Consider the following 22,766-nt stretch of genomic DNA (forward strand, 5'->3'; position numbering starts at 1 on the left):
TCTAGCATTGTAGACCCTTTCTTTTTTATCGTATAATGAGTTGGCTTCACCTAAGAAGTGGAATCCAAAACCAAACCAGCAGTGCAATATTACAAATTGACTGTTCGCTGTCGAACAAATCTTGGTGGTAGTTTGCCGTTGTCCATTTTATCTGATATTCAAAGCAACACCTGGGGACTTTAGGCCGCATGTAGACCTTGGAGCACTGTCACTGTACTTATTATTGCAGTACTGTAACAATTAGCCAATGATGAACAATAAATATATATATTTTCTTTACGATTTATGACATTTCTGCATTAAAAAGGTTTAAAATCCACAAGACTGGTAAACTGTTGTGTACATGGATTATAAACACAGAGAAATTGGTAATTTCTTTCAAGGCAGTGGTGCCTTTGATTTGGTTGTGGTCGTGTAACATAAACATTTCTCCCCCAGTCACGTCATATAGATTTTCATTGACAATGGCAGCTTTTTAACAATGATACATTAACTTCAAAATGTCATCATACTACGTCTTTTGTTTTCATTGTTTTGATTGAGAGGCACTTAGCCGACCTAACAAGTTCTTTGTGTAAAGATCCAAATAGTTCAAAATTCTGAACTTAACACAGTTCCAAGTTGAGTTTCCAAATGCTGGTAGTGTTGTAAGCAAGACCACCTAAGAGTGTCATTACCAAGACCAGAGTGTATTGAAACAGAAACAAGACCAAGACTTTGATAGGTTGAGACCAAGTCGAGACCAAGACTAGTGCGAGCCCCATACTGCTTGACACGCTTACAGTAAAAAAAGTGAAGTGTAATCTATGTGTCTCCTCTTTTCCTCTTATCATCCCAATAACTTCAAGGATGGTTCTTCTAAATAAATATCTAATCAGTGGAGATAGATATGGTCAGGTAGGAGACACAGGCTGTTGTGGGGAGAGCACTTTAGTAGCTGAGATGAGATCTTTTCTTCTCTGTCCTCAAAGCGAGCCTCCACTCTCCCAGTCCTAGCATGCTTTTAGCTCTTTATCACCACTGTTGTCCAGCGGTGAGAGTGTGGCTATCGATCAGGAGCCCGCCTGCTTTGCTCAGCCACCGATTAGATTGGGTGAGTGTGAGAGAGAGAGAGATTGGGAAGGCAGAAGAAAATGAAGGAAAAGAGGCTGAAGGGATCTCGCGTTTACACAAGCTGTTGTGGAGTTGTGTCTCAGTGGAGGGAACAAACGAGCGGAGGGGGTTACCTAATAAAAGAAGGCACCTCCAGCAATTAAGCCAGCTGACAGGCAAACTGTGGCGCTTCGCTAATGTGGGCTGACAGCAGGGAAATTTGAATAACGAGGCTTGCGGGAGGAAGGAGAGAGGAATGAGGAGGTGGAGGGGTCGGTGGGGGGACTGAAGAAGAGAGATGTGTGGCGCTAATGAAACAGGTGCTTGGCAGCCCCTCCCCTCTAAGTGCAGGAATCATTGAGAGATTATCAGCATGCTTGAACCAAGCCGATAGCCACCTGATGTAAGGTGGGAGGATTGAGGTGGGGGAGCGATGAACCTGCGTCTTTTCTTCCTGCCCGCATGCCACTTCAGCGATCCAAATCACAGCTGAATGTTGACAGTTGTGTTTGAATGATTTGATATAATCTTTAACTTTGAACACTTTTGAGGAAGGACAGTGTATTGGGCTACATGTCTCAAGGCCCCTCAGAGACGGGGAGGTGCGTGTTTTTGGCATGTGGGTGGATACTCAAAGATGCACATCCAGGAATGTTATTCTGGGTTAGACCTACTGTCACTGTGTCCTTGGTGGTGGTTGGATGAGAGGAGAGTAGAAGAGGGAGAGCTTGGTGGGTGTTTACTCTGATGATCGACTCTGTGGGTAAGCAGTGTAATTAGTGGCCTGACTAATGAGCTATATGAAGGGAGGCAACAGCACAGCATCTTCCCAGCTAAAAGAGACAGACAGGGAGATCCAACTCCGATTAAACAAATAAAAAACTGTGATCTTAACACTTGGCACAGTATTTTTTTATTTATTTTTTTCAGCTCTGTTGGCAGCATGACTCTAGGGATGGCAGTGAGTCAGTCGATCCCACGCTTTGGTACAGACCGTAATATCTCAACAACATTTGGCTGGATTGACATGGAATTTTGTATATGCGTTGATGGTGCCCAGAGGATGAATCCTGAGTGTTGGCACCTTCTGTGGCTCCAGCAAGTCAGTTTCAATTAAAATGCATAATATTTCAACAGCAGCTGTACGATCAGCTCAAAATTGGAGGATGAATGTGGTTAATTTTAATGGTGCGTCTGACTTTTTATCCAGCGGCAGAAAGTTAAAATAGACATGCAGTCAAAATGACCTTTTCTACTGTTCAGTTGGTTTTTATTTTAGGACCAAATACCTGCAGAACTAAACATCTTTAAGATGATCAGAATTTAAATTTGGTTGCAAGAAAGCAAAATTTAGCTCAGTGCCAAACTTTATACATTAACGTTTACATGATTTTTCAAAAACAACCATGACATGAGCTGAGAGGGCTTTTGTGAGTTTGTATGGAACCACTTATACATTTTTCTGTTACGGTATTTATTAAGGTTGGTAATCACCAGTTTCATCATGATACCATTTCTTTGGATGACTATGATATTTGCTGGTGTCATAAAGTTTGCCACGATGCAATTTTTTCATGATTTGTCATATCATCATTTAACTCAGCCAGTTATAGAAGAAACTGCCACCACCTTTCTTTTCAGATTTTGGTGATAAAAGAGAAGAAGATTAATAATTGTGAAGCAAAGTTTATGTAAATCCACAAAATTGCATTTTACATTGCATAAATGAGCTCTGCGGCAAAGTGACTTTCATGCAAAATAAACTCACTGCTGGTTCAAATCACCACACCTCCTAGAAAAAAAACAAGATAGTACTGACATTAGTCATCAATCAGCTTTTTCCTGCTCCAATCTATCGTACCAGCCATCCAAAATCCACTGTTGGTCAACCGCTAGTTAGCTGTTACGATGTTGGCATTTAGCTCAAAGCACCACTTTGCCAGGACAGTCTCAAGACGCACTGGCATGGCTGTCAACTCTTTATTTATTGTTGGGAACAGGCGAAATTTGATGTTGAGTTTAAACTTGTTTTGCCACCAGTGGAGTGGAGTGTTGGTTTCATGCTTGGTTTTCTGATCAAAGCCGAGCTAGATCAGTGTGCAGCAGGATCTGTAATGAGGGACGCTATACAACAGAAAATAAACAACAAACATTACAAAGTAGTGGGAGCTTCTTGTATGAAAGAACTTGAAAGAGTTGTCTTTTTCTTCTTCATTGCTGCATGTGAAAAATGCATTTTCAGTGGTGGAAATTGCAAAAGAATGATGGGAAAATGTGAGAGGTCATCCAAAAGAAATCTACTTCCCTCCTCAATCCCCTCCAGCCATACGAAGAAGACACAGAAGGAGTGTTCCTACATGAAAACCTCATATTCCTCTGGTCACAGAACCACATCATAATGGTGATGGCCCCTGCCCTGCTCCATTAGCAAATTATGTGTAACTATGGGTCAGTGTGGCTAGTGCGGATTGGGACACATCTTGCGGATTCCCATTAATGTTGACGTAGGACCTGCAGTCGTGTGCGAATACAATAAAGTGCATGTGTGCTTGTAAATACTTGTGGAAAACTGTGTCGTGCACAAATCCACTTAGTGTTTGTAGTGGGCATGTGTGGGCGCGTAGACGCGTCTGTGTGTGTGTACGTGTGCACATGTTTTTGTGAGGGTGGGGGGTTGGAGCAAGGATGTGAGGTCATAGTGGTTTGATGCTTGCGGTGTAATTAGAGGTAACTCAAATGAAAACAGGAATGATTTCATTCAGTGATTGCCACACTGTTAACGGTCCCTTCATGTCACCCTTCAACATGTTTTTCTGCTCCTTTTTTTCATAAGCACACAATTTGCTGTGCATTCACATCGAGTGTTTCCATTCATGGCTTTGTGGCCTTGGATATAATGCATGTGAAGAACATATAACCTGATCTGTAGTTGCTGTTGAGCTGTTTCTCATCGGTTGGCACATGTAAAACAGTGTACTGGATTGTTTCCTATCCTCCACCACTAAAGGGATGTGAGGTCTGATTTAAATCATTTCTATTCCCGTAGATGACTCGTTCACACTCTCTCTCTCATCCCCTCATCATCAGGGCTTCATTTAATCATTGCAATTGACTTAGGCCCTCCAGGGCTGAGAGAGAGATTAGTGTGTGCGTGTGTGTGTGTGTGTGTGTGTATATGTGCTTGCCTAAACACCTATACATCTGATGTGACAGGGTCATATCTGGGATTTTCTTCATTTAGCTTGTGCAGTAGGTGCCCTTAAACCACAAAATTTAGCCTATAGCTTTTTCAGCTGGCTCTCAGGACTGGAACATGTCACAGTGGTGATGCTAGACTGCTCAGGGCCTGTAAACACCTCCCTGTTGATTACTCTAAACCGATGAGTAATCAGATGATCTCTAATCATATCAGAGAAAAGCGTATGCCGTCCAACCTCATGCAATCCGTCCGTAGTATTACAGAACCTGACTCTATGCCTGTATGAGCGGCAGAAGATGTAGCCTGTAATTGTGTAACAGCGATTTTCAGTCCATGTAAGCTTTGTTCAAGGGCAGACGGCATGTCTCTTGTTTGCCTTCGGGCCGGGACACGGCCAAGAGGGACGGAATAACTGAGTGTTGGATTATCAGGTGAGGCTCCCAGCCTTGATCCATTCCCAGAAGTCACCAGGTCAGCTCGACGACCTGACCTCTCATTTTAAAGCCTGCTCAGCTGTTTGCTGGATCAGAAGTCGGGGCAGACTAATAGCTGTGGTTGGTGGGAGGAAAAGGGCTATAAATGCTGGGATAGGTTCCATGATTTTCCTGTGTTTCAGAGATGGCATCCGTCACATGCGTCCAGTCTAGTCTGGTGTGATTCATCATAACAAACCTAACCAGCAGACTGGAGTTGTGCATACGGTCCTGAGTGGCTGAGCTAGCAGAGAGACAGTGGTTTTTCCATTACCTTTTAAAAACAAAAACCTGAAAATGGACTATTCGTGCCTCCATTTATTTTTTATTTTTTTTGAGGAAGATGCTCTCTCTCCTCTCACCTGTCCTCTGGAGATGTGACCATCTTAAAAAAGAAAGCCATGAAAAATGAGGGAGTGATAAAAAGGAGAGATGGGAAGGATGGTCGCCTCTTTCTTCCTCCTTCCATCCTCCTATAAAATGGCCTTGGTGCTCTTTTTTTCCCCTTGTGAAGAGTAATTGCTCTGTGTGTGCGTCTGAGTTGTGTGAAACAGGAGGGGAGAGTGTGTATGTGCGTGCATGTGTGTGTGTGTGTAATCATGGGTTTTTGTGTGAGGAAAGAGGTGTGCATGTGTGAGCAATACAATAAATGTGTGTGTGTGTGTGTGTGTGATGGTTGGTTTTGTGTAAAGGAAAAGGGGTGTGTGTGTGTGGCTGTGTGTGTGGCTGTCTGTGCTCTAGGAGGGGATCTGGCCGACAGATTGAGAGCAGCTTGTTAGAAAGAGGAACAATGAGGCCACAGCCCCTCTCCTATCTTCTCTTTTGGTCCTTTCTTTTCTTCTTCTCTTCCCTCTCTCTTTTTTCTCTTCTGTTATTTTAATTTCCTTTCAAAATAGATTCTCAGTCTTTTCGTCGTTTTCTCTGTATATTTTTCGACTTTTGGGTTAAAACTTGTTAGCCTAGCCCATATTATCTTTCCATTTTTACTTTCTATTTCATCTATCTTTTATTCCCTTCCATCTCGTCTCTTTATTCTACTCGCGTCTTTCTGTCTTTTTTTTCTCTCGGTCTGTATTTTCTTTGATAATGTTTGACCTGCTGAAACACCTTCTGCTATTTCTTTGTCGATGCATCTCAGACTGTCGCTTATCAAACTGTAGACGCTGGCACGCTCTGCTCTCGTCATGCCGACATGCAAATGCCCCAAACATCTTTCATATCCCCCCCCCCCCCCCCCCACGGCATTCTTTTTGGCACTGGAGTTGAGTGATGTTGTGATTAACTTGTTCATTAAACATCATTAACCCGTGACAGACATCGTTGATGTGAGACTTGTGTTGTTGCTGTCGTTCAGGCCTGCCCACATGTACGCCCACTGTCTTTGAACTCTGAAGAGTGGGCAGGTTGTTTTTGTGGCCATTTTATTCTCATCATCCCTTTTTTTTTTTTTTTTTTAAGCATTATGTCCTTAAGGACCCCTTTTCAACTAAGATGGTTCAGGTGCTGGTTCGGAGCCAGTGCCTACTCTGGGACCAGTTCTTTGTGTTTCGACAGATAAAGAACTGGCTCTTAGCCAGGACAACAGGTTCCAGATTGACTGGTGGAGACTGGTCTTTGCTGGTCTAGAACAAAGAACCACTTACTTCAGGGGCTGGGGGTTGGGTTATCAAGACCAAGGACCAACTGAAACTGCACATAGTCTCCATTAAAAACCAGAGATGGTGTATCTTGTTCTGACTTTGGGAGATTAAACCAAACATTTTTTCTCTGGATGCCGAATCAAAGCAGCAGCGATCTCACCATAGTTCTTCATAGCAATTCTAGGAAATTGGAAGACTTATAAAGTGAATGAATGATGTGACTATACAGTTGCTCTCATGCTGGTGGAAGGACCAACTCTGAATCAGCACCAGCCCAGAACCAGAACATGATTTGCCTGAGTCAAAAAGAAGGGGGGTAATTTCATAAATTGCATTGAATCAGGTAGCCCATAGGTTGATAGAGCTCCACTAAATGAATGTAATTAAATTGAAGTCTCTGTAGGAGTCGGCATGTGATGTATGAAAATGAAGGTGCAAGATGAGCAGAGGCAAAAGTCTCCATCTACTTCAGTTGATTAGTAAAATGCTGCAACCCTGTTTTGCTATGAAGTTCCAGAAATATTCTCTTCCTTCAAAACTTCAACGGCTGAGGTAACTTATTCTTTAAATAGGACAAACGAGCTCAAACGAAAACCAGTACCATTACCATTTCATTGTCTAGTCTGGCTACTTTAGTGTTTCATAACCTCCAAACAGACTGTTTGACAATGCTGGAATGAACGTCACTGCGGTGATCAATGTCTAAAAATTACAGGGCTGTATTTCTTGATTTATCAAAGTTGCACAAATGTGATTACAGCATGCGAACCTACATGTCTACAAGGTAAGGAGGCACATTAGAGATAAATTGGTTATGTCACCACATGGCAGAAGTGCGTGTGTGTGTGTGTGTGTGTGTGTGGGGCACTGGAATCTGCTTGAGTTCAACAAAATGCAGCTGGATTGTAACAGTGTCCACTTAACATGAGGCTTTAACAGAAATTTTGAAAGGCAAATGTTGAAATCTGTAAAAATTTAACTCGATCTGCATCATAAAAAGCCACCCGATTTTCATTTGCATTACAGGCTTATTCTTAGAACTTTTGATTATAAACTGTTAGGTAATACTCGCTATTTGGGGTTGTTATCAGATCAAGCAATCCCACTTGGCGTAGCATCTGACTCTGTCCTCTCACAGTCTTCACACCTCCCATCACAGGCTGGGAAAAGAGCACAAACTGTTTGAATCACCGGCAAGAATTTGGCCTCTAATAAACTAACGGAGCCACATTAAAAACCAGTTGGCGCTTCCCTGTGAGAAAATTAAAGTATATTACTATCACTTAACCTCACCGTCATACTTGACCATCATGAAGCCTGTGAACCGGCTGTCCCGGGCCCCTGTTGGCCTCTGCACTGTGTTATTTTGACAAAGATCCAAGTAGACTGACAGACGGACAGCCCCCCCACCACCCTCCTCATCCAGCTCTCAGCCCCCTTTTGTCTGCCTGTCCTGCAGCATTACCCCTATGGTTGTAGTCTCCTAATTGCTCTGAACCCTGCAGAGATGGGAAACTAAGCACAGGGTGGGGAGGGGTCTTCTTCAGCCATGATGGAGTCCCTTTTTTTCGCCCACTTTTCTCCCTCCCACTGCTCCATTTCTCTCTTTATTTCTTTCTTCTACTCAGACTCGCAATTAAACAAAGTGTGCTCATTTGGCTAAGAAGCTCTTGTACCTCTCAGCCCTCCCATCCAAAGCTCGGTAACACATTCACATCTGGCTCTGCTTCCAATGAGTGTCTCTGTAACAGCCCCTCACTATAGTTACACACAAGCATGATGGCGTGCATGTGCAGATGTGGTGCTCATGTTTACTCTCTATGGTTGTTTTATATCCTTCTCAGATGGAGCCTCCTGCTTGAGTGAAGCTTTTCTTTTTATAATATTGCACATAGATTTCCCAAGCCATTGGCCCAAGGATTTTGACACAGTTTTGAAGAATTTAATGCAACTATCATGTACTTTCAAGTCAAATCTCTCAGTCAGCTGCCTCCTTTTTTCCCAGGCACCTCTTCAGCCACCCCCGGGGTCCTCGGCTTCCGTGGTGGCAGCTGCAGCAGCGGCGGCGGCAGCAGCATCGGGGACACCCCAGTCATTGAAACTAACCTACCCAGAAACTTTGGACCGGATCAAGGAGGAGTTTCAGTTCCTTCAGACCCAGTACCATAGGTGAGTTGTTTTTGCAGCTTGTGCGCTGACGTTTCCCCTCAAGTATCATTTTTCGTGTCACTGAGAAAACAGTACTGTGTTAAAACAAAATGGCAAAGGTTGCTTCAGCTGCAGTTAAGACAGTGAGATACGATACAGGAAAGGCGGTTTGGGTTATAGATCCGTGAGTTTAAAGGCTTATCAGATGTTTATAATACAAACAAACGGGAGTTTAGAACTCTGCAACAAATGTTTTACACTCTGTAGTGGATTGACCCGAGTGGTTCACGCTAAAAAGAAACCTACTAGGAATGTGAACTTGCATGTAGTGGATTGACGAGTGCAGTGTGTTGTGAGATGACTGTGCATTGAGTCGTTGCCAAAGTTGAGCCAAGTTCAACTTTTTTTTTTTTTTTTGGACACTTGATGCAAGACTATGTGATGTTTTGACTAACCTTCTTGGCACAGTTTCGGGACCAATAGTTGTATAAAAGCTGGCTGTTCTTTTTGCATTACTGTACGGTGGGCTTGATGTGCAGGAATGTGCTCAGAATGCTTTTTGAATGTGGGATTTGGGCTGGCTGTGGAGGCCCCGCCTTCCTCCCCCTCCCTCCAGTCTCTGTTCTCGTGGCACACCTTCACACGGTCCCCACCCCCTCACTCTTCTCCTCTCATCCTGCTTTGATTTGTGCTGGCCAGAATCTCCCCTCCCTCCCTCCCTTTCTGTCCCACTTCAAACTTCTTTTGTACAGCCCTTGTCCACAGCCCCTCTAACCCCTGTGGCTACTGCTGCTCCTCTGTACACACAAATGCCTGTGTATGTGTGTCTGCGTCTGTGTGCTCACTCATGCTTCTGACTGTTCTGCTCACCACAAGCTCAACAGTCCAACTGAATCTAGAATTACTGAACCAACACATTCAGGTACTTTTGTACGTAAACAACTGAGTGACTGGACCTCTGTATCAAGATATGTTGCCAAGTATTTTTCAATGCGTTCTTGTTGAATTTTGTTGCTATTCGGGAATGCAATAATTTTCAAGAGAACTGTTTACTGACAACAGTTTCGCAAAGTGTTCCCAAGCCCACTTATTAATATCCTTTTACACAATCAACCTCGCCCCATCCTTGCTTGTGAATGACTGAACCTTTAGAAGAAGCTCCTTTCATACACGATCATGATACGATCACCTGTTACCACTGAAGCTGTTTTTCTGTGGAAAGTTCCACACAGGTGTTTTTGGAGCATTCCACAACTTTACCATTCTTTTGTTGCCCTTGTCCCATCTTGTTTGAGACATGTTACTGCTATCAAGTTCAGAATGAACAGATGTTTACAAAAATCAATGAAGAATGGAGAAACATTAAATATTTTGTCCTGATATTGTATGAAGACAGATAAGTAAGAAAATAAGCAAATTATCTAATTGTTTAATTGTGTTTTACACAATGTCTCAACTTTTTTGAAATGGAATTGTGTTTATTGAATATTTCAATATGTGGTCATTAAGGGTGGTAAGTCATTTAAAACAATTCATTTCATGGTCCTAAAACTCTAAACAGTATTTGCACACTATCTACAACCAGTACTTTATTCAATATGGATATGACAACTTCTTCACCGCAGATGATGGAAACATGTTAACCAGAGTGGTTTGAGGAAGACCATTTGTGGTCATGATGAGTCGAAGGCAACATGCACACCTCTTTTTTTTTTGTTTTTACTGAAATGGTACATTCTGCATGTGTTTTCTTTACCTCTGCATTGATTTTGATAATTTTTTTCTTGAGAATGTCTGAATGCCTTTGAGACTTAACAATGACCTTTTTTCAAAAATGAAAAATATAAGTCAATGCAGAGATAAAAAATGTGTGCAGGAAGAACTATTTCCATTGGAATTCACTGTTGTCATGAATGATGAAACAACTGGAAATGGAATAGAACCTGAAGAAAAAATAATGGTGAAACACGACCAGATTAGGTTATCACGGGCTGCAACTAACAATTATTTTCATTATTGATTAAACCGCTGATTATCTTCACGATAAATCCATTAATTGTTCAGTCATTAAAAGACAAAACATTGTGAAAAATGTTATGTTAAAATGTTACAATTTAAGTGACGTCTTCAAAATACTTCTCTTGTCCAACAGACGGTCCCAAACCCGAAGACTCTTCATCTGCTATCATAAATGACAAAGAAAAGCAGCAATCCTTACATTTAACAAGCTGGAACCATTGTTGCTTGAAAAATGAATTAGTTGTCTTTCCATTAGCTGAACGATTAATTGAATAATCGTTGCAACTATAATTAGACCCAACATGTTATGATGCTGACCACATCTCTACCATGATATCCTTTTTGATATCCGTTTGAATTTTGAATGAATGTGGGTGCGTGTTTTGTGTACTCTGTGAATCAGAGGAAAACCCACCATTATCACCCTGTGAGCTTGTGTGAACCCCCTTTGAGCAGCACTGACCCAGACAAAACAAGCCATTCAGGGAACATGAATCACCCCTGGATCCGTCGTTTGAGACGGCGTGATCAGCGCTTCTGGCAATGTTACACCTCATGTTACAAAACACCTGGATCGTTGCCCTCTTGCCAAGCACTGGTACTGAGAACTATCGAGCAGGATGAACAATAAAAGAATGATGAGATTAAAAACACAATTGGCAACAAGAGCGAGCTTGTGATCCTATCATCTTCGTCCAGTTTTAATATGACAGTGCGCTGTTGTAGCTGGCCTGGATTAGGTTTCCGTGAAAGATTTGTTTAACCTTCCTACAGGCTTCTCCAGCAATCGTCATACTGCATGCAGCCACAACTGAGAGCTGATTGTGTCACCGTGGCTCGTAACAATAACAACAGTCTTCATCAGAACAGATTGTGTAATCAGACTTCTTTTCACATATCTAGTGATGCATGTTTAACCTGGCAGGTAGGTTTGTGGGTATGAACCTTTTTAATTGGACTGACTGGCGTTTTTTCTCGCTGATAATTGGCATAGAAACAGTGCTGCCAATGTTATTTCAGAGAGATGGCAAGAACAATCTATGAGCTTCTATCACATAAAGGTACTGAGGTACGACTGCACGATACTATGTTATTATTTCTTTCTTAACAGACTTTTAGTGGTAGTGGGATGATATGATCACATAGTCTTCATCATTCATGAGATTTGACTCAAGACTTTTACATTTCATTCCATGTAATGTCGACTTTGCGTAATGTTCCGTGTGCTCAGTTGTAAGTTTATAACACCAATTTCTCACTGGACAGAAATCCCGACATCTGGATTTTCTTTTTAATGTGAATGAGTATAATCAGCATTGACTTCTGAGTCAAATGACTCTGCAGTATACTCAGATGTTTATCGGCTTCAGCACCGGTCGGCTGTGATGGAAACGCAAGACAGAGGTGGACACACTTATTTTCACCCCTAAAACACATTTAAGATCTGGATGCTGAATTTTTGATACTTTGGCATTAGTGTCTGTTCAAGCAGAGCTCAAACATTGTTCAGTCAAAACTGAAGTAAATATATTTAAAAAGAAAATACTGGTGGCCTCGATGTCACTTCCAGAGCCTTGTCTGATGCCTGATCGGTCCTGCTTGTGCACCTCTTAACTAGAGATGGGTCATGATTTTCAAATGTGGTATGGTTTTGTGTGGAAAAAAAATGTTTCAGTGTTTTGACCGGCACCTGGCATTTCTAGGCCTTGGTGTAATGGAAATTATCATCACCAGCCTCTGGTAAGATATTTGTAGCATGGTCTTTTCCACACAAGGTCGATAAAAGCATGTGTCACTATATGCTTTAGTACATACACAGCAGATCAATGTGTCTAATTCAGAATCTAATTCAGAAATATTTGTTTAAGTTTTTTCTGTCCTCTCTTCTGGATGTAGTCTGACGAGGTATATGATCAGCTGCTTTCTACTATTCCTTGATTTCTGTCGTGTTCTTGATGACAAATGTGACACACCAGGTGTATTCGGTGCAACTAGCTGAAAAATTAATGCCCTCCAAGACAACAGTCCTGCACTAAATCCTACATTAATTAAGGTTGTAACTATTTGCTGTTGATACAACTTTATGGGCATTGTTTTCATGCTGCTGTTCAAATGTGTTGCATTATTTCCTTTTGGAGGTGCTTCTAGTATTCTGTCCACCTGAAAAATTAGGTGGACTAAATATCAGCTAGGTATACCTAATATAAAGTGACAACTGAGTATATATGCTAATAACAGAACACATTTTGATTAATGGATTGACCCATTCATGCTGATGCTACTTAAAATGTGTGGTAAGATGTTTATATTACTTTATTTTTTATGCAGGCCTCTTGTTTATGTTAAAGTCAATCACCAAGCAGCCCAGTCATGCATGTGAACCTCTCTGGAGTCAAATGCTACTTTCACATCATAAACCCACCTGTAGAGATGTCCTTAAACATCACGAGCAGCACAGTAAACCAACTTTGGTGAAACCCTGAGAAGCTGTTACCTGTCAGGTTGCTCGGCGAACATAACTGTTAAAAACTCAGTTTGGCAGCAGTTTTGGAACGGTCCAGCCAGTGGGATTAACAGTGGCGTTGTTTAGTCCTGCAGCAGACAGTGCGGAGCTCAGATCCACATGCAGGCACCTTCATGTAATCAGAGCCTCTGGTGCACTATTCACACCGTAGGGAGGACGTGACCTGGACGCCCACAGAGCCAGACGCAAAACACACTGATCCATTCAGAGAGACTCCCAATCTGATGCATGTGCTTAACACACTTACACATATGCTAGGGCGTCCCCAATTACCCCCCCCCCCCCCCCCCCCACACACACACACACACACACACACACACACACACACACACACACACACACACACACACACACACACACACACACACACACACACACACACACAAATAGATGCTGTCCAGAAATAGCAGGGCTTAGTTGTGTATTTTGTCTGCAGAGAAGGTGGCTGGATTCTCATAGATGTTGGATTAGACGGCAGGAAAGAGACGGAGGGAAGGGATTAGAGCTGATGAGCTGCAAGTGTGTGTGTGTGTGTGTGTGTGTGTGTGTGTGTGTGTGTGTGGATGCGTGGGTGGCAGGGTGTGATTCTAAATTTGTGTGTCTCTTGTCTCTTTGGTGGCGTGTGTGGTTGGTACGAAGGGATGAGAAAGATTACTGAGGAAGCTAAAGAAAGGGAAGGGTTAATTAATTAAAGGGTCATTGGTTGGTCAGCTGCTCAGGTTTTTGCTGTGTGTGTGTACGTGTGTGTGTGTTCTAAACTATCTAAAGGGGCTGTAATCAGCAGACTAAAGGGAGATGGGAGGAGCTGCTGACACAGGGCTCTCATTACTGTAATTCTCTCTCTATAAACACACACAGCCATATATCAATCGTGTGTGTGTGTGTGTGTGTGCGTCTTTAAAATACTCAGCAGTCACCTTTAGCTGCTCCAGTTTGCTACAAGGGAGAGTTACGATATTAGCCAGATGTAGAGCACACATATTCAAAGTCAATCATATACCATAACTGTCACAGGTTACTCTCTGGTCGTCATTGTTCACAGTAGTACTGAGATAGTTTGTCCATTGAACAATTCTTTAAATGACAGAAAAATCTTGTCTGTAGTTTGTCGTTTGTCAGTGCTCGACATCAGCTAGTTCACTGTTTTTTATTGAGCACCTCTGGACTGTCAGCCGAACCCTTAGACGTTAGTTATCAAACACTTGTGACAAATATGTGTAATGGAGACAGAATATTTGCCAGTAAACCAATAAACTTTATCGTCTTAAAGGACATGAGTGCACTAAAACTGAGTTCAATGATAATACATACTCCCCAGTGTCTCTTTCTGCAATATAATATCAATTTTAAAAAGCTGTAGTGTTGGATAAAGGCAGACTGATACTTTTATTGGGCTCTAATTATAGTAAATCTAAATTCTTTAGGCTTTGGACTGGGGATGCAAAATGTGCATTCTTTTACGATACAAGTAACCAATAATTACCTGCTTCTTGCAACATGCAACATTTTTTTTTTTTTTTTTTTTTTCATTTTTGTATTCCAGGCTTATAGTTCATGTTCATCTGAGGGTTCAAAGGCTTCGATGTAGTTGGTAAAGATAATTAACTTAATATGCTAAATGTCTTGCCATCTGACATCACTGTTGCCCACAAAGAACAGATCGGACTCTTTAAATTTTGATTTATTTTCATAGTAAAACATCTTGAAAAATGTCAAACATACTAAAGCTTTTATAGAGCATTTTGCTCTTTTTGAATAAATGCTTTGACAACATCTGTCAAGTGACACATCCGTTGTTTTAAATACTTACAAATACAAAAGAGACTTTAACAAAACAGAGCCTACGGCTACTTTGACTGCAGATAAAACCATAGTAAATGGTAAAGATTTGGGATCAGGTGTAGTGCATGAGGATGAGGTAGCGAGGGAATACCTGGGTTTCGACTGTGCCATTAGCCAGAGAAGTCCTTGGTCCACAATCATGCACATGCATCCAGAAAGGCTGCGCGTGTGTGTACAGACGTAATTACATAAAATAGTCATGAATCTTCTAATTTTAGCTGCCTGTTTGTCACTCACCAAATGATGAAATTTATATTTGCTTTAGGGAGGCCTGAGGGTTAATTGTTTGCCTATAGTGTGTGTGTGTGTGTGTGTGTGTGTGTGTGTGTTTAATCATAGGTTTTTTTGTGTGAGAAGAGAGGTGTGCATGTGTGTGAGCTGAGCAACATTTATTACAGTGAGCCTGGCAGCAGAGAGGACTACAGTTGGCCTGCTGTTGTGCGACGAGATCCCAGCTCTGTTTTGTGTGTGCGTGTGTAGGTGTGTGTATTTGCTCTTGTACACACCCTTGAGAGATGATGAAAGAGCACACAGGCGAGTTGGGTGGGTCCCTGGTGTGCATGTTTGAGTGTGAGAGTGTGTTTAAAGAGAGAGAGAAAGACTGGGAGAGAAGCTGAAGATTTTTTCCAGCGGAGCAGCGGGGAGGGAAAGGTTGATCAATAGTTAATGTGATGTAAAGTGAACAGTCACATACCTGCAGGCGGGCGGGCTAAATGGTCCTGACACTGTAAAGGCACAACACCAGGGCAACCACTACATGGTGTGTGTGTGTGTGTGTGTGTGTGTGTTTTACTGGCTAGTAGCTCTGTATTTGTTTAGCACGTGTGTCACTTATGATGTCTGTTTGCCAAAGACAGCGCTGAGCTCCAGACGGCAGAACAAGTGATGGTGGATCCACACTTGGTAGCAGCAGCCAGGATTAATAAGCATCAGTAGCCATCGGTAGGTGTTGGCTGATCTGCCTGGTAATGTTTTCACACTGAAAATGTTCCTATTTTCTGATAATTATGTTTATCGGCATGTATGCTTTATTCTGACACAGTTGGTCCCTTTTTAATTGATAAATCATCAACAGAAATTGATACATAATAACACTGTTGGTAATCACTTGTTACTCATTAAGCAGAAATAGAAAAAAAAGATCAGTCTCTAGCTGTCAAATGTGATTTACAGCTGTTCTTTCTTTGTATTGTTGAAAATAGAATATCTGTATCAGCACCAAAAATTGAGTATTGATCTGGCCCTACAAATCACCAAAACAAAACCTCTGCGAGTGCATGAATATGTCACTAGGTAAGCTTGACACACAGTAAAGGGCCCCAGGTTGGGATTCTTACCCGGGGCCCTGCAACGAGGACAAAGCCTCTGTGCATGGGACGCTTGCTCTATCAACTGAGCTAATGGGCACCCTATTATGTGACTATTTACCTTTTTTTTAAATAACAACTTAAAACTCATGTTGATGGTACAGAGCTGTAACAGGGTGAATGGTGTTTCTGCCTGTGCCCCCATCACTTGTTTCTGCACTAATGTAGATTTGAATTTGAGTGTAACACAAACAGTTGTGTTACACTTTTGTTAAACTGTGGGGGGCTCCAAATTGCACAAGATGCCAATTTCTAGATAATGTTTCTTGAATGCCAGCTTCAGGGCTACACACACTTTCCAGTCCCAACTCAAAAAAGCATTATGTTTTTAGAAATGCAAGTTAATTATTTTTCCCAGTGATTAATCTGCTGATCATTTTTCCAAGTAGTAATTCTGGGGCTATGAAATGTCAATGAATTACCGAAATGCCAATCCGACATATTTTGATTGCAAAAATTCACATCTGCAAAGCTAAAACTACGACGTCTTTAACATTTTAGTTTAAAGTGAAACTCTTGCCAAAATGTAAGCTAGGGTCTTTTTGTGAATGTACCCGAGTCAAACATTAGTTTAAAAGCATAATTGCGACGAAAGCTCCACTTTTAAGATTGACTGTATTTGTGTTATTTGGGTCAAAACTCTAATCGCTTTCTGCTGTGTACCATATTCATCATAATTAGTTTGATGTCCTCTTTAATTCTATCTGTGTAAAATATCTGTTTTTGTTGGAGAAATATCCAACAACCAGAAGCAACGGACAAATGTTTTTATAGAACAGGAAAAAAAACTGAGTCTTTTTTCCTTTTTAGTGAAATAATCAATGAGGGAATAGTGAAAGTAAAAGTATTGTGAAGAAAAAAAACAAGCACTGGGAGGAGTTGACATTTTTACAATACCCAGTAGCCCGTTTCAAACGCGGAGACTAAAAAGCCAGTCGGCACATTTCTACAAAGTGCAGGATCTTAATTAGATGCTTCAGTCTCTGTAGGCCCTCGTTAGAGTGTGTGTGTTCTGCCTGTGTTTATTTAGCAGGTTTGTGCGTATGTGTGGGTTTACATACTGCACCGTGCGTGTGCTCACACGTGTGGGTTTTGTGTGTGTGTGTCACACACACACACACACACACACACACACACACACACACACACACACACACACACACACACACTTGGAGCATGTGCATGGCATTTAGGTGTGTTTTTGTGTGTGTGTGTTTTCAGTAGCAGTGCAGCACTGACAGAGCTGTCTGAAGGCTGGCAGGCTGCAGATTTGTAGCGCATTCGGCTGATCATCTTATCTCCTGTCACCGCCAGTGAAAGATTGGAGGAACCGAGCCCGACTTGACACGCGTGCACACACGCAAGCGCACGCGCACACACACAGTCATATCTGCTTTTTTTTTTCTTGCTGCTTCTTTCTCTCTCGCTCACTCAATCTTGTTTTTTTTTTTCTCTCTCTGTCTTTCTCTGCTTCCTCCAAACCTCCTCTCCCTCTCTCTCTCTCAGTAAATGGTGCTGAGCCAAACACTAATTATTACAGGCAATCATTTCGACATGAAATACCCACTTCCTGCTCACCGCTCTCCTCCCCTCTCTCCCCCTCATTTTTCTCCCTCCTCCAACTCTTTTATGCTCCTACAGTCACATAATGGCACACACACACACACACACACACACACACACACACACAGTAATTTCATTCCTTGAAGTCCATTTTGTGGGGAATGATTATTTCTTTCTGAGTGCGACCTTGGGGTCTTTCCTGTAACAAGAAGTGTCTGCCTGCAGTGTGCGTGTGTGTCTGCACAACAGCATTACAAGGTTGCAAAGCAAAAGTACACTCTCACACACAATTTCAAGAGCGCAGCGCCAAAAACAGAACTGATTTTAGAGGTGATTTTAGAGACATTGATTTTTTTTTCCTGCCGCTCTTTAGTTGTATTTAATAGAACTGCTGACTGCTACTCATTTGCTCCAGTAGAATCTTATGAGCTGAGGTGGTTTTGGGGATGTGGAATTTCCTCTCAAAATGGCCTGATGGTGTATGAAAGCATGCATCCATAAACCATAATTTGGAGCTGAAATGATATGTTGAAATGTGAGTTGATTAGTTGATCTGCACTAAATTAATTAGATGATTTCTTGTATATGTGTTGGCCATTTTATGGCTTTGTTAGATGAATGAGAATCTAGAGAAGAGAGGGGGAGACTAAGAGAGAATGGGTGTCGACAAGTAATGTCGGGTCCCCAGCTGGACTTGAACTAATGGGGGACAATCTTGACAATCAATTAATCATTACAGTTGTTTATCACATGAAAAAACAAACATTGTCTGGTTCCAGCTTCTTTAAAATGTGAGAATATGATGCTTTCCTCTGCCTAATAAACACAAACTTTGATTTTTTTTTGGACAGTTGGTCAAAGCTGTCACAATATGCTCCTCACTTTTGTGAGCATTTTATAGACTTGAGAATAAATATTGGGCAGCTCTGCAGTTGTCTCACAGCAAGAAAGTCTTGGGTTCAAGGGTTTACATGTTCTCACCAGTGCTGAGTGGGTTCTCTATAGGTACTCCAGCTCGCAATCCAAAGACATGCAAGGTTAATCAGTCACTCTACATTGCCTGTAGTTGTGAATGTGAATGTGAGTGTGAATCGTTGTTTGTCCCTGTATGTCAGCCCTGTGATGAACGGGCGACCAAGAGGTAAATGAATAGAGCCTATGACTGACGGCGGCATTACAGTCCATCATGTCAACTGTGACGCATGGTGTTTTTATTTATCACAACAATTCAACTTTAACGTGAACTATGTAGTTTGGAGGAAGAAGGGAACATTTTTCATTGATCGACTTTTTTATGTAAAGAAACAAACTCTTCATTTTCATGATTGAATAAACAAACTGACTTTAAAGGAAAACACAATTTCAAACTGTTCTACTTTGAAGCACTAAAGTTGGCAGAGTCCAGCAAATATGAACAGTGTTCTCCTCGGAAGACGGCTTGTTTATATAGTCCTGGAAATATAAATGTCTGATTGTGTATTATTACCTTATTAGTATTGTAAATATTACATTTCTGAGTTTGAATCACATTTCCAAATTTTGGTTTAACAACAACAAAATAATAAAATATGACTTCAGCTGAGTGAAAATGTAGATGGGATGCAACAGTTGCAACGAGAATCCCTGCACCACCTATGGGGCTGAGCTAATTGTCTATCCCAGGGCTCCTGCTAACTAGCCAGATGTTGCTAGTTTCTCTCCACCTAACGTTAACATGAACAACAAACGCTACTTCAGACGGTTGGCACAAATCAAACTGGTTGAAGCTCATATGCTAACGAAAAGTGATTAATCAAAAACAGTAATCAACTGATTAATTGCTTTTTAAAATGATCTTAAGTACTTATTGCAGCATTTAAACATAGGAATTTCACAACAGTTATTCTTATTGTCCCAATCAATAACTCTGTGTGTGTGCATGTGGGTGTGAGGTCATTTCTTCTCCGAGCTCATCCCAAGTTTGTCGTGATGAACACACCAGCAGTTGTGCGCACAAATACACATAGTCGAAGTATTTCACAGCCCGGCCGTGAGTGACTTCTGCCGAGAGGCAATTCCACTGTAATAAAATCTATAGGGTGGTGGGGGGGGGGGGGGTTTAATCCTCACTACCCTCCTCTCTCCTCCACCAACACCACCACCCTCTCCCACTTTTCGTCCTGCTTCTCTCCCTCTCCTCCCTCGTCCTCTTCTCCTCAACTGGCTGGCAATGATAAATGAGTCAATTATGTGTGTGTGTGCACGCAGCACTGGAGAAGGGGAGCGGATGGGACCGTTATTACCTGTTGCGGCTGGGGGTAATGTTGCGATATTAATCATATTCTAATTTTCCTCCACCAAACGACCCCACCACCCACCACCACCTCCCTCCAACATCCCACCTCACCACACAGCTAACCCCCCATCAATCTATCTGCTGCCAGCAAACAAGTCGGCGGAAAAAGCCAAAGGCCCAAAATATACAACCTCTCTTGGGAGATGGGAGTAGCAGAGGTAACAAGCGAGGTTTGAGGTTTGTGTGCCTGGACCTGATGTACAAATACATTTTGGAAATGGAGGAGTACGTGTGTGTGTTTGCAAATCCAGCCATTGGCATTATCCAGTTTTAGAGGACACTGGGGACTGGTTTGGGTGCGAGGACAGAGAGGCAGACACAGAGGACGGAGAGAAATATAGGACATGTGGGAGAGGTGTTTGGCCGCTATCACTTCAGAGATGTGTGACTCTGTGTGTAAGAGAGAGCTTCCACCCCAGGCCTCACTGTAGCTGTGGTAGCCTGACATGCTCACAGACTGAGCAGCGGAGACCATGTCTTGCACACAAGAACAGAGAGAGAGAGAGGCAGGTAACAGGAAAAAAAGGCAGATTTATTACACATCCAGACAGATCTGGCCCCCTTTTGACCCACTTAAAGCAGAAGCTTTGACTTCAGTGAAACTTGGCGAAGTGTGCTGCCGAAGGGGGAAAGAAGGTGGGGAACGGTCAGACAGACAGAGAGACAGACAGAGAGAGAGACAGATGGACTGGCTGGTAATTGGGGAAGCAACAAAATGAGGAGGAGTGGAGGGCACCTGAATAGATTGAAAATTGTCCAGAGAGAGACACCTTGGATGTGCCTGCCTGCAGTCTTGGCTGGGTTTCAGGCTCCGAGCGTGACTTCGTCTATTTCTGCTCTGCTCTGAGGTGATAATGGGCTGTCAGCACCCCAGTCACCCTGCTCCCTCCTCCCCCACTGAGTGTGAGGGAGAAGGAGAGGAGGCAGAGGGAGGGGGTGAGTGTGTGAGCCGAAAGTAATTTGTTGTCATGTTGCTAATTGCATTTTGTTTTGTTTTTTATATTTGGGATATGATAAACATCTAAACTCTTCTCTTTCTTTCACTCTGTTGCAGTTTGAAACTGGAATGTGAGAAACTGGCTACAGAGAAGACAGAGATCCAGAGACACTACGTTATGGTAAGAGAGAGAGACACACACACACACAGGCCATGTCTATACGCATTCACTCACAACAAGTGCAGTGCCAAGTCCACTGAATCCCTTTCATCTGCCAACAGCTGCCAAACAACACCCACCAAAAAACCACCACACAACCACACACCAGACCACACACACGACCACACACACACATAATACGGGACTGCAGAATAAACAGCACTTACATGGGCGTGCGATCTTGTGCATGCAAGTGTTTCTTTTTGTGTCTGAGAAATGTAGTCCCAGGCTGTGCTGCTGATGTGTCTACATTTGTAGAGGCCTGTGTAACCAACCAACTGTATAATACAGTTTTATGTTCAGGACCCAAAAAAGAATATAAGCCCATCCATGTGCTTTTGATGGAGATCCTTAAATAAACATAAACATACACAGTCTTTGACACTTTAAACTCTGTGGTTTGGTACCAAAGTGCTGAACGCTGGCATTCAATCTCTGCTTTGACTCTTACTCTTCTCTATACTTTATAGTGATCACGTTGTTGATTTAAATAACATTTCACCCTATTTCATAAAGAGGGGTCCAAAGAAAAGTGTAAGTTTGATATCTGTACTGAATCATAAGTATGACATGTTAGAACTGACATCAGCCATCTTTGAGTGTCTGTTACAGTTGGCAGCGGGGGCAAACTGGGATAATAAATCAGGCTGATAATCTAACATCAATCCAGGCAAACTCCACATTCAGTCCATTCACAACAGACCACTTACACAGCATTTTTGTCATTATTCTTACTAGTGCATTGCCCGTAGGAAGTATGTATTCCTATAGAAAAGTGGGAGGTTAAGTAGCTTTTTCATGGATGGTCAAATGAGGCTGTGTTTAAAGGTGAGACGTCAGGGATATAATTTGACTTTTTTTTATTTTACCAATATATTTCACCGTAAAAACTATTTACCTTGCCTTGTTTGGTGTCATTATTTTCAACACAACCTCACATGTGTGACTGTACAGTTATTTTTTCCATTCTGACATACTGTATTAACACAATGGACCTAAAATCACAAAAAACAAAATCCTAGTAGAAAGTTAGATTTTTTACTGTGAAAACCACAAATATGTTTAACGTACCATTTTTATTACTTATAATACTAATTTAAATTGTTTGCTAAATTTGTGCATACATTTTTGAAATTTACAACGTTATATGTAACTATTTACATTCAAATGCAGGCAATGCCTCAGACTCAGGTCTCTCTCAACTCCTCCCTGCCTGCTCCACATTCAACAGTCTCCTCATTGTTTAGACTCACATCACAAAAACGACTCCACTACACACTAAACACACCACACCAAACACTACAGAACACACTAACTATACACACGCTATATGTCACAAATTTCTCAACTCGCAAAACTCGCGATCTCTATTGCGGACACTTTTGTGACAAAAGCCCGTTTTTACCA

At 42.0% G+C, this 22,766-nt stretch overlaps 1 protein-coding gene across 4 annotated transcripts in view; it reads left to right on the forward strand.

Annotated features, from left to right (window-relative positions):
* tle2a (TLE family member 2, transcriptional corepressor a) overlaps window positions 1-22,766 on the forward strand; it is a 46,952-nt gene that overhangs the window by 4,490 nt on the left and 19,696 nt on the right. For 3 of the 4 annotated variants that reach the window (XM_030433630.1, XM_030433632.1, XM_030433633.1), the window contains exons 2-3: window positions 8,410-8,573; window positions 21,257-21,320. In XM_030433630.1, the coding sequence (XP_030289490.1) occupies window positions 8,410-8,573; window positions 21,257-21,320 (228 nt within the window). The remainder of the gene's footprint in view (window positions 1-8,409; window positions 8,574-21,256; window positions 21,321-22,766) is intronic. The other variant, XM_030433631.1, reaches the window with a different exon arrangement.

The sequence above is a fragment of the Sparus aurata genome, chromosome 11 (assembly GCF_900880675.1).
Source record: "Sparus aurata chromosome 11, fSpaAur1.1, whole genome shotgun sequence".
Taxonomy (NCBI): domain Eukaryota; kingdom Metazoa; phylum Chordata; class Actinopteri; order Spariformes; family Sparidae; genus Sparus; species Sparus aurata.